At 41.4% G+C, this 12,154-nt stretch overlaps 1 protein-coding gene across 1 annotated transcript in view; it reads left to right on the top strand.

The window, feature by feature from the left end:
• LOC139412705 (cilia and flagella associated protein 92 (putative)) overlaps positions 1–12,154 on the top strand; it is an 80,447-nt gene that overhangs the window by 35,625 nt on the left and 32,668 nt on the right. The window contains exons 5-9 of the mRNA XM_071159364.1: positions 454–638; positions 770–887; positions 1,082–1,353; positions 1,639–1,794; positions 8,272–8,627. Coding sequence (XP_071015465.1) covers positions 454–638; positions 770–887; positions 1,082–1,353; positions 1,639–1,794; positions 8,272–8,627 — 1,087 coding nt within the window. The remainder of the gene's footprint in view (positions 1–453; positions 639–769; positions 888–1,081; positions 1,354–1,638; positions 1,795–8,271; positions 8,628–12,154) is intronic.

Genomic DNA, 12,154 nt, shown 5'->3' with positions numbered 1-12,154 from the left:
CACTGGAGCCCTATTACAAACTTCACAAGGCAATAAGTTACCTGACGTAGCAGGCTCAAAATAACTGCCTGAAACTAAATCCCCTACATACTGGTCGTGACAAGAAAAAAAAAACTGTCTGGAGTTTTTCTTCTGCACTGTTCAACCAATCCAGTAAATGTTGAGGAGGAGTTAAGATGGAGTGTCGCCTTGCTAACACCTAAAAGCTCAATTTTCCCTGAAAAACAAAACACCCGGTTGGTGGGCAAAGGCTAGCCAATTAGAAACATCTGCAGCCCCTCCCAAAATCCCCCAGTTACAACTACACTGCTAAACACAGTATCACAACACCAAAGAAAAGACACATAAAATGTTTTACTATTGGCATGGCAAAGTTAATGTAGTTCTAAAACGTAGATGAAGAACAACAGTTTTGTTGTAAAGTATGTCAATCTTTTCATTTGTGTATGTTAGGAGACCGGTGTCTGACTGACTGCCTGGAGACGTATTCCTCTGGGGTGTACGAGGGTCTGTGTAACATCACACTTGACCGACCTCTGATCTCTGAGAAGCTGAAGGCTGAACTCAACCCTCTAGTCATCACCATCCTGTCAGCCTCCTCCCTGCCATCATCCCCTGTCCCCTTCCATGTCTTAGAGGTAATATACCCCAACTCTTGACCTCTAACATGACCCTCCCAGCCTGCCCCCTTCCACACTGTAGGTACTAACACTACACTGTCTCAGCTGACCCCAAACATCCTTTCCTCTTCTACTACATCTTCTGTCAGGAGAAGTGTCTGCCAGTGTACTGCCAGTACCAGTTCCATAACACTTCTAAGCACCGGACCAAAGGCCAGGAACACAGGACTAACGTTTACTTCAATGACGTCAATGTCATCATGACAGGTGGAGCACTGTCAAACATGCCCTTAAGAATTTGTTTACTGTCACTATTCATATCATCGCTATCGCTAAATGCAGTTATCGCTTTATCTATCATTAGCTCTAAAGCTATCGCTAAAGCTAATGTTACTGCTACAGCTATTACTAAATCTGTCTATTGTTGGAGCTTTTATTATTGCTAGCTCTACCTAATCCAGGCTTGCTAAGTCCCGGGGAGCTGTTGGAGGTCCTGCGAGGTCCTCCGCTGGAGATTGAGGTCCACGACAGAGACAGGAAGTTGGAGAAGGTGTCGACCAGCCCCGCCCTGTTTGGGACATATCCCAATGATGACAAGCTAAGCAGTGTCGTCCCTGTCTCTGGGAAACGGACCAATCACCACCCCTTCAGAGAGAACAGCAAACACTATGACCCCTGTGGCCTCGCCAAGCTTAACCTCAACGACCTGCTACAAGGACAGAGGAGTCTGAAGGTGAAGCTAGCATTGATCAAGGAAAAACAAGACTGTTCACTGTTTTTATTGTCATGTGCACAAGTACAGTGAAATGCCTTTCTAGCTCTTTCCCAAGGAAGCAGTAATCAATATCACAATATAACAACATTGCTTTGACTCAGATTTTGTGCTACTCACTTAAACCTCAGTGGGAAAATTGTGGCAGACATTTGTCATTTTTCTAGTACATTCCTCCATCTTTCTTTTCAGCACCAGTACCAGTTGGATGGGAATATTTAGTGTTCTTTCCCATTCCATGACCAGGTGAACCTGCCGATCCGCTGTTCCCCACCGCCCCAGCTGTTGAGTAGTGAGAGGAGTGACTGGGAGAGGAAAATGGCCTCCATGCCAGGGACAGAAGGGGTGGATGGGCCAGAGCAACAGCCTGGACACTACTTTGATGCAAATTCACAGCTCAAGGTATAGTAGTAGTAGAATAGTAGAAGTAGTAGTAGTAGTAGTAGCAGTAGTAGTAGTGGTGGTAGTATTAGTAGTAGTGGTAGAATTAATATTAGTAATAATAGTAGTAGTGGTAGTAATAGTAGTAGTACTAATAGTAGTAATAGTAGTCTTAATAGTAGTAATAGTAGTGGTAGTAGTAGTGGTGGTGGTAGTAGTAGTACTAGTAGTAGTGGTAGTAGTAGTAGTAGTAGTAGAAGTAGTAGTATTAATAGTAGTAGTAGTAGTAGTAGTAGTGGTAGTAGTATTAATAGGTGTATTGTTAGTAATGGTAGTAGTAGTAGTAGTGGTAGTAGTATTAATAGTAGTAGTGGTAGTAGTATTAATAGTAGTAGTGGTAGTAGTGGTAGTAGTATTAATAGTAGTGGTAGTAGTAGTGGTAGTAGTAGTAGTGGTATTAGTAGTGGTAGTAGTAGCATTAATAGTAGTAGTAGTAGTGGTGGTAGTAGTAGTCGTAGTGGTAGTATTGATAGTAGTAGTGGCAATAGTATTAATAGTAGTAGTGGTAGTAGTATTAATAGTAGTAGTGGTAGTAGTATTAATAGTAGTAGTGGTAGTAGTGGTAGTATGAATAGTAGTAGTGGTAGTAGTGATAGTAGTAGTGGTAGTAGTAGTAGTAGTAGTAGTAGTAGTAGTGGTAGTAGTGGTAGTAGTATTAATAGTAGTAGTGGTAGTAGTAGTAGTAGTAGTGGTAGTAGTAGTGGTAGTAGTAGTAGTAGTGGTAGTAGCATTAATAGTAGTAGCAGTGGCAGTAGTAGTAGTAGTAGTAGTAGTGGCAGTAATGGTAGTATTAATAGTAGTAGTGGTAGTAGTATTAATAGTAGTAGTGGTAGTAGTGGTAGTAGTATTAATAGTAGTAGTGGTAGTAGTAGTAGCAGTAGTGGTAGTAGTATTAATAGCAGTAGTGGTAGTAGTATTAATAGTAGTAGTGGTAGTAGTATTAATAGTAGTATTAATAGTAGTAGTGGTAGTAGTAGTAGTGGTAGTATTAATAGTAGTAGTGGTAGTAAAATCAAATCAAATCAAATCAAATTTTATTTGTCACATACACATGGTTAGCAGATGTTAATGCGAGTGTAGCGAAATGCTTGTGCTTCTAGTTCCGACAATGCAGTAATAACAAGTAATCTAACTAACAATTCCAAAACGACTGTCTTGTACACAGTGTAAGGGGATAAAGAATATGTACATAAGGATATATGAATGAGTGATGGTACAGAGCAGCATAGGCAAGATACAGTAGATGGTATCGAGTACAGTATGTACAAATGAGATGAGTATGTAAACAAAGTGGCATAGTTTAAAGTGGCTAGTGATACATGTATTACATAAGGATACAGTCGATGATATAGAGTACAGTATATACGTATGCATATGAGATGAATAATGTAGGGTAAGTAACATTATATAAGGTAGCATTGTTTAAAGTGGCTAGTGATATATTTACATCATTTCCCATCAATTCCCATTATTAAAGTGGCTGGAGTTGAGTCAGTGTCAGTGTGTTGGCAGCAGCCACTCAGTGTTAGTGGTGGCTGTTTAACAGTCTGATGGCCTTGAGATAGAAGCTGTTTTTCAGTCTCTCGGTCCCAGCTTTGATGCACCTGTACTGACCTCGCCTTCTGGATGATAGCGGGGTGAACAGGCAGTGGCTCGGGTGGTTGATGTCCTTGATGATCTTTATGGCCTTCCTGTGACATCGGGTGGTGTAGGTGTCCTGGAGGGCAGGTAGTTTGCCCCCGGTGATGCGTTGTGCAGACCTCACTACCCTCTGGAGAGCCTTACGGTTGAGGGCGGTGCAGTTGCCATACCAGGCGGTGATACAGCCCGCCAGGATGCTCTCGATTGTGCATCTGTAGAAGTTTGTGAGTGCTTTTGGTGACAAGCCAAATTTCTTCAGCCTCCTGAGGTTGAAGAGGCGCTGCTGCGCCTTCTTCACGATGCTGTCTGTGTGAGTGGACCAATTCAGTGATGTGTATGCCGAGGAACTTAAAACTTGCTACCCTCTCCACTACTGTTCCATCGATGTGGATAGGGGGGTGTTCCCTCTGCTGTTTCCTGAAGTCCACAATCATCTCCTTAGTTTTGTTGACGTTGAGTGTGAGGTTATTTTCCTGACACCACACTCCGAGGGCCCTCACCTCCTCCCTGTAGGCCGTCTCGTCGTTGTTGGTAATCAAGCCTACCACTGTTGTGTCGTCCGCAAACTTGATGATTGAGTTTGTAGGCGTGCGTGGCCACGCAGTCGTGGGTGAACAGGGAGTACAGGAGAGGGCTCAGAACGCACCCTTGTGGGGCCCCAGTGTTGAGGATCAGCGGGGAGGAGATGTTGTTGCCTACCCTCACCACCTGGGGGCGGCCCGTCAGGAAGTCCAGTACCCAGTTGCACAGGGCGGGGTCGAGACCCAGGGTCTCGAGCTTGATGACGAGCTTGGAGGGTACTATGGTGTTGAATGCCGAGCTGTAGTCGATGAACAGCATTCTCACATAGGTATTCCTCTTGTCCAGATGGTTTAGGGCAGTGTGCAGTGTGGTTGAGATTGCATCGTCTGTGGACCTATTTGGGCGGTAAGCAAATTGGAGTGGGTCTAGGGTGTCAGGTAGGGTGGAGGTGATATGGTCCTTGACTAGTCTCTCAAAGCACTTCATGATGACGGATGTGAGTGCTACGGGGCGGTAGTCGTTTAGCTCAGTTACCTTAGCTTTCTTGGGAACAGGAACAATGGTGGCCCTCTTGAAGCATGTGGGAACAGCAGACTGGTATAGGGATTGATTGAATATGTCCGTAAACACACCGGCCAGCTGGTCTGCGCATGCTCTGAGGGCGCGGCTGGGGATGCCGTCTGGGCCTGCAGCCTTGCGAGGGTTAACACGTTTAAATGTCTTACTCACCTCGGCTGCAGTGAAGGAGATACCGCATGTTTTCGTTGCAGGCCGTGTCAGTGGCACTGTATTGTCCTCAAAGCGGGCAAAAAAGTTATTTAGTCTGCCTGGGAGCAAGACATCCTGGTCCGTGACTGGCCTGGATTTCTTCCTGTAGTCCGTGATTGACTGTAGACCCTGCCACATGCCTCTTGTGTCTGAGCCGTTGAATTGAGATTCTACTTTGTCTCTGTACTGGCGCTTAGCTTGTTTGATAGCCTTGCGGAGGGAATAGCTGCACTGTTTGTATTCGGTCATGTTACCAGACACCTTGCCCTGATTAAAAGCAGTGGTTCGCGCTTTCAGTTTCACACGAATACTGCCATCAATCCACGGTTTCTGGTTAGGGAATGTTTTAATCGTTGCTATGGGAACGACATCTTCAACGCACGTTCTAATGAACTCGCACACCGAATAGTAGTATTAATTGTAGTGGTAGTGGTAGTGGTAGTAGTATTAATAGTAGTAGTGGTCGTAGTATTAATAGTAGTGGTGGTAGTAGTAGTGGTAGTAGTATTAATAGTAGTAGTGGTAGTAGTAGTAGTGGTAGTAGTGGCAGTAGTAGTAGTAGTGGCAGTGGTAGTAGTGGTAGTAGTGGTAGTATTAATAGTAGTAGTGGTAGTAGTAGTAGTAGTAGTAATAGTAGTAGTATTATTAATAGTAGTAGTGGTAGTAGTAGTGGTAGTAGTAGTAGTAGTAGTAGTAGTAGTGGTAGTAGTGGTAGTGGTGGTCCTATTAATAGTAGTAGTGGTAGTAGTATTAATGGTAGTAGTGGTAGTAGTATTAATAGTAGTAGTGGCAGTAGTAGTAGCAATAGTGGTAGTAGTATTAATAATAGTAGTAGTGGTAGTAGTATTAATAGTAGTAGGGGTAGTAGTAGTAGTAGTGGTAGTAGTGGTAGTAGTAGTAGTAGTAGTAGTGGTAGTGGTAGTAGTGGTAGTGGTAGTCCTGTTAATAGTAGTAGTGGTAGTAGTATTAATAGTAGTAGTGGTAGTAGTATTCATTGTAGTAGCTGTGGTAGTGGTAGTAGTATTAATAGTAGTAGTGGTAGTAGTAGTAGTGGTAGTAGTATTAATAGTAGTAGTGGTGGTAGTGGTAGTAGTATTAATAGTAGTAGTGTCAGTAGTATTAATAGTAGTGGTGCTAGTAGTGATAGTAGTATTAATAGTAGTAGTGGTAGTAGTGGTGGTAGTATTAATAGTAGTATTGGTAGTATTGATAGTGGTAATTGTAGTAGTATTAATTGTAGTAGCGGTGGTAGTGGTGGTAGTATTAATAGTAGTAGTGGTAGTAGTAGTAGTGGTAGTAGTATTAATAGTAGTAGTGGTGGTAGTGGTAGTAGTATTAATAGTAGTAGTGGTAGTAGTATTAATAGTAGTGGTGCTAGTAGTGGTAGTAGTATTAATAGTAGTAGTGGTAGTAGTGCTAGTAGTAGTGGTAGTGGTAGTAGTAGTGGTAGTAGTAGCAGTAGTAGTGGTAGTAGTGGTAGTGGTAGAAGTCGTAGTGGTAGTAGTCGTAGTGGTAGTCCTATTAATAGTAGTAGTGGTATTAGTATTAATAGTAGTATTGGTAGTAGTATTAATAGTCGTAGTGGTAGTAGTGGTAGTAGTATTAATAGTAGTAGTGGTAGTAGTAGTAGCAGTAGTGGTAGTAGTATTAATAGTAGTAGTGGCAGTAGTATTACTAGTAGTAGTGGTTCTAGTAGTAGTGGTAGTATTAATGGTAGTAGTGGTAGTAGTATTAATTGTAGTAGCGGTGGTAGTGGTAGTAGTATTAATAGTAGTTGTAGTAGTGGTGGTATTAATAGTAGTAGTGGTAGTAGTATTAATAGTAGTAGTGGTGGTAGTGGTAGTAGTATTAATAGTAGTAGTGGTAGTAGTATTAATAGTAGTAGTGGTAGTAGTGCTAGTAGTAGTGGTAGTGGTAGTAGTAGTGGTAGTAGTAGTAGTAGTAGTAGTAGTGGTAGTAGTGGTAGAAGTCGTAGTGGTAGTAGTCGTAGTGGTAGTCCTATTAATAGTAGTAGTGGTATTAGTATTAATAGTAGTATTGGTAGTAGTATTAATAGTAGTAGTGGTAGTAGTGGTAGTAGTATTAATAGTAGTAGTGGTAGTAGTAGTAGCAGTAGTGGTAGTAGTATTAATAGTAGTAGTGGTAGTAGTATTAATAGTAGTAGTGGTTCTAGTACTAGTGGTAGTATTAATAGTAGTAGTGGTAGTAGTATTAATTGTAGTAGCGGTGGTAGTGGTAGTAGTATTAATAGTAGTTGTAGTAGTGGTGGTATTAATAGTAGTAGTGGTAGTAGTATTAATAGTAGTAGTGGTGGTAGTGGTAGTAGTATTAATAGTAGTAGTGGTAGTAGTATTAATAGTAGTGGTGCTAGTAGTGGTAGTAGTATTACTAGTAGTAGTGGTAGTAGTAGTGGTAGTAGTAGTAGTAATAGTAGTATTAATAGTAGTAGTAGTAGTAGTGGTAGTGGTAGTAGTGGTAGTAGTATTAATAGTAGTAGTGGTAGTAGTATTAATAGTAGTAGTGGTGGTAGTGGTAGTAGTATTAATAGTAGTAGTGGTAGTAGTAGTAGTAGTGGTAGTAGTAGTGGTAGTAGTAGTGGTAGTAGTAGTGGTAGTAGTGGTAGTGGTAGTAGTCGTAGTGGTAGTCCTATTAATAGTAGTAGTGGTAGTAGTATTAATAGTAGTATTGGTAGTAGTATTAATAGTAGTGGTGCTAGTAGTGGTAGTAGTATTAATAGTAGTAGTGGTAGTAGTGCTAGTAGTAGTGGTAGTAGTAGTGGTAGTAGTAGTGGTAGTAGTAGTAGTATTAATAGTAGTGGTGCTAGTAGTGGTAGTAGTATTAATAGTAGTAGTGGTAGTAGTGCTAGTAGTAGTGGTAGTAGTAGTAGTAGTAGTAGTAGTGGTAGTAGTGGTAGTGGTAGAAGTCGTAGTGGTAGTAGTCGTAGTGGTAGTCCTATTAATAGTAGTAGTGGTAGTAGTAGTAGCAGTAGTGGTAGTAGTATTAATAGTAGTAGTGGTACTAGTAGTAGTGGCAGTATTAATAGTAGTAGTGGTAGTAGTATTAATTGTAGTAGCGGTGGTAGTGGTAGTAGTATTAATAGTAGTAGTAGTAGTGGTAGTATTAATAGTAGTAGTGGTAGTAGTATTAATAGTAGTAGTGGTGGTAGTAGTATTAATATTAGTAGTGGTAGTAGTATTAATAGTAGTGGTGCTAGTAGTGGTAGTAGTATTACTAGTAGTAGTGATAGTAGTGGTAGTAGTAGTGGTAGTAGTAGTAGTGGTAGTAGTATTAATAGTAGTAGTAGTAGTAGTGGTAGTGGTAGTAGTGGTAGTAGTATTAATAGTAGTAGTGGTAGTAGTATTAATAGTAGTAGTGGTGGTAGTGGTAGTAGTATTAATAGTAGTATTGGTAGTAGTATTAATAGTAGTAGTGGTAGTAGTAGTAGTAGTGGTAGTAGTAGTAGTTTATTGATCCCAACTTGGGAAATTGATTGATTTATTGATTTAGGTGCATGTGGAGATTGCCTGTCCTCTGACGGGAGGAGGTGTGGCCAGTGACGGGGCATGGGACTGCCCGTTCGGACGCATCATATACCTGTTCAAGTACGCTAATGTCCCGGTGATGTCACGGCTTAGGGCGGAGCTACTAAGGATCAATGCTGTGGCGTTCCATCTGGAGGACCAATCAGAGGAGACTGTGGAGCGGGCATTGTCGTGTTACAAGATGGCGGCGCCGGAGAGGGAGAGCCGTGACTTGGACGTGGTGACGGGGTTCCACCTGCTAGATAAACAAATCCACCTTTTTGTTCTGGAAGGACTGAAACATAAAGGTGTCAGGAGACTCTGGGAGACAGTCTCCATACAGTAAGTTATATAGAGACTGTCTCCATACAGTAAGTTATATAGAGACTGTCTCCATACAGTAGTTATATAGAGACTGTCTCCATACAGTAAGTTATATAGAGACTGTCTCCATACAGTAGTTATATAGAGACTGTCTCCATACAGTAAGTTATATAGAGACTGTCTCCATACAGTAAGATATATAGAGTTATAAAGTTATATAGAGAGTCTCCATATAATAAGATATATATATATATAGACTGTCCCCATACATTAAGATGTATATAGACGGTCTCTATACAGTACGTTACATATATAGACTGTCCCCATACATTAAGATGTATATAGATGGTCTCTATACAGTACGTTACATATATAGACGGTCTCTATACAGTACGTTACATATATAGACTGTCCCCATACATTAAGATGTATATAGACGGTCTCTATACAGTACGTTACATATATAGACTGTCCCCATACATTAAGATGTATATAGATGGTCTCTATACAGTACGTTACATATATAGACGGTCTCTATACAGTACGTTACATATATAGACTGTCCCCATACATTAAGATGTATATAGATGGTCTCTATACATTACGTTACATATATAGACTGTCTCCATACAGTACGATACATATATAGACTGTCCCCATACATTGAAATGTACATAGACTGTCTCCATACAGTAAGTTATATATATAGACTATCCCCATATAGTAAGTAGTAGTACAGTAAGACATATATATATATATAGTGCCTTGCGAAAGTATTCGGCCCCCTTGAACTTTGCGACCTTTTGCCACATTTCAGGCTTCAAACATAAAGATATAAAACTGTATTTTTTTGTGAAGAATCAACAACAAGTGGGACACAATCATGAAGTGGAACGACATTTATTGGATATTTCAAACTTTTTTAACAAATCAAAAACTGAAAAATTGGGCGTGCAAAATTATTCAGCCCCTTTACTTTCAGTGCAGCAAACTCTCTCCAGAAGTTCAGTGAGGATCTCTGAATGATCCAATGTTGACCTAAATGACTAATGAGGATAAATACAATCCACCTGTGTGTAATCAAGTCTCCGTATAAATGCACCTGCACTGTGATAGTCTCAGAGGTCCGTTAAAAGCGCAGAGAGCATCATGAAGAACAAGGAACACACCAGGCAGGTCCGAGATACTGTTGTGAAGAAGTTTAAAGCCGGATTTGGATACAAAAAGATTTCCCAAGCTTTAAACATCCCAAGGAGCACTGTGCAAGCGATAACATTGAAATGGAAGGAGTATCAGACCACTGCAAATCTACCAAGACCTGGCCGTCCCTCTAAACTTTCAGCTCATACAAGGAGAAGACTGATCAGAGATGCAGCCAAGAGGCCCATGATCACTCTGGATGAACTGCAGAGATCTACAGCTGAGGTGGGAGACTCTGTCCATAGGACAACAATCAGTCGTATATTGCACAAATCTGGCCTTTATGGAAGAGTGGCAAGAAGAAAGCCATTTCTTAAAGATATCCATAAAAAGTGTTGTTTAAAGTTTGCCACAAGCCACCTGGGAGACACACCAAACATGTGGAAGAAGGTGCTCTGGTCAGATGAAACCAAAATTTAACTTTTTGGCAACAATGCAAAACGTTATGTTTGGCGTAAAAGCAACACAGCTGAACACACCATCCCCACTGTCTAACATGGTGGTGGCAGCATCATGGTTTGGGCCTGCTTTTCTTCAGCAGGGACAGGGAAGATGGTTAAAATTGATGGGAAGATGGATGGAGCCAAATACAGGACCATTCTGGAAGAGAACCTGATGGAGTCTGCAAAAGACCTGTCACGTTTCTTCAAAATCGAACCCAGAAGCAGACCAGGACAAGGAGAGTAGGAAGAAGGTGAGTATTTATTTACAAGTGAAAGTGAATGGGTAGATATATCCAGGTGGCGTAGCGGGCAGCGGTGGTGAGTTGATGGGAGTAAATAGGTGGATCCAATGGGGAAGCGGAATCCTCCGACGACCAGGCGGGAATGGGATAAATGATCCGGGTGAGTAACTGAAGACAGAACAAACGGAGGTAAGTTTAAGGCAAGCAATACGTTAAAAAAAATTTAAAAAAAAATTCTATCCAACTTGAGGCTGATACTATGGCACAACATACTGTTCATGGCTAACGATCTGGCAGGGAATGGATGTCAGGTCCGGGCTTATGAAGAGGAGAGATGATGATCAGGACCAGGTGTGCAGATAGCTGATGGGATACAGGTGCGGGTAATCAGAACTCCCAACTGGCTACATTGCCCGGCAACAAGACAGGGTGCGTTCCAGGACGCCGGAAAAAACACTCCAGGACAGAACACAGGCAAAAACAGACTCAGGAACCGGGATTCGTGACAAGACCTGAGACTGGGACGGAGATTTGTCTTCCAACAAGACAATGATCCAAAACATAAAGCAAAATCTACAATGGAATGGTTCAAAAATAAACATATCCAGGTGTTAGAATGGCCAAGTCAAAGTCCAGACCTGAATCCAATCGAGAATCTGTGGAAAGAACTGAAAACTGCTGTTCACAAATGCTCTCCATCCAACCTCACTGAGCTCGAGCTGTTTTGCAAGGAGGAATGGGAAAACATTTCAGTCTCTCGATGTGCAAAACTGATAGAGACATACCCCAAGCGACTTACAGCTGTAATCGCAGCAAAAGGTGGCGCTACAAAGTATTAACTTAAGGGGGCTGAATAATTTTGCACGCCCAATTTTTCAGTTTTTGATTTGTTAAAAAAGTTTGAAATATCCAATAAATGTCGTTCCACTTCATGATTGTGTCCCACTTGTTGTTGATTCTTCACAAAAAATACAGTTTTATATCTTTATGTTTGAAGCCTGAAATGTGGTAAAAGGTCGCAAAGTTCAAGGGGGCCGAATACTTTCGCAAGGCACTGTATATATATATATATATATATATATATATATATATACTGCTCAAAAAATAATAAAGGGAACACTAAAATAACACATCCTAGATCTGAATGAATGAAATATTCTTATTAAATACTTTTTTCTTTACATAGTTGAATGTGCTGACAACAAAATCACACAAAAATGATCAATGGAAATCAAATTTATCAACCCAAGGAAGGTCTGGATTTGGAGTCACACTCAAAAACCACACTACAGGCTGATCCAACTTTGATGTGATGTCCTTAAAACAAGTCAAAATGAGGCCCAGTAGTGTGTGTGTGGCCTCCACGTGCCTGTATGACCTCCCTACAATGCCTGGGCATGCTCCTGATGAGGTGGCGGATGGTCTCCTGAGGGATCTCCTCCCAGACCTGGACTAAAGCGAGACATGATGTCCCAGATGTGCTCAATTGGATTCAGGTCTGGGGAACGGGTGGGCCAGTCCATAGCATCAATGCCTTCCTCTTGCAGGAACTGCTGACACACTCCAGCCCCATGAGGTCTAGCATTGTCTTGCATTAGGAGGAACCCAGGGCCAACCGCACCAGCATATCGTCTCACAAGGGGTCTGACGATCTCATCTC

This window comes from Oncorhynchus clarkii, chromosome 7 (genome assembly GCF_045791955.1).
Source record: "Oncorhynchus clarkii lewisi isolate Uvic-CL-2024 chromosome 7, UVic_Ocla_1.0, whole genome shotgun sequence".
NCBI lineage: Eukaryota > Metazoa > Chordata > Actinopteri > Salmoniformes > Salmonidae > Oncorhynchus > Oncorhynchus clarkii.
This window is presented reverse-complemented; position numbering and strand designations above follow the sequence as displayed.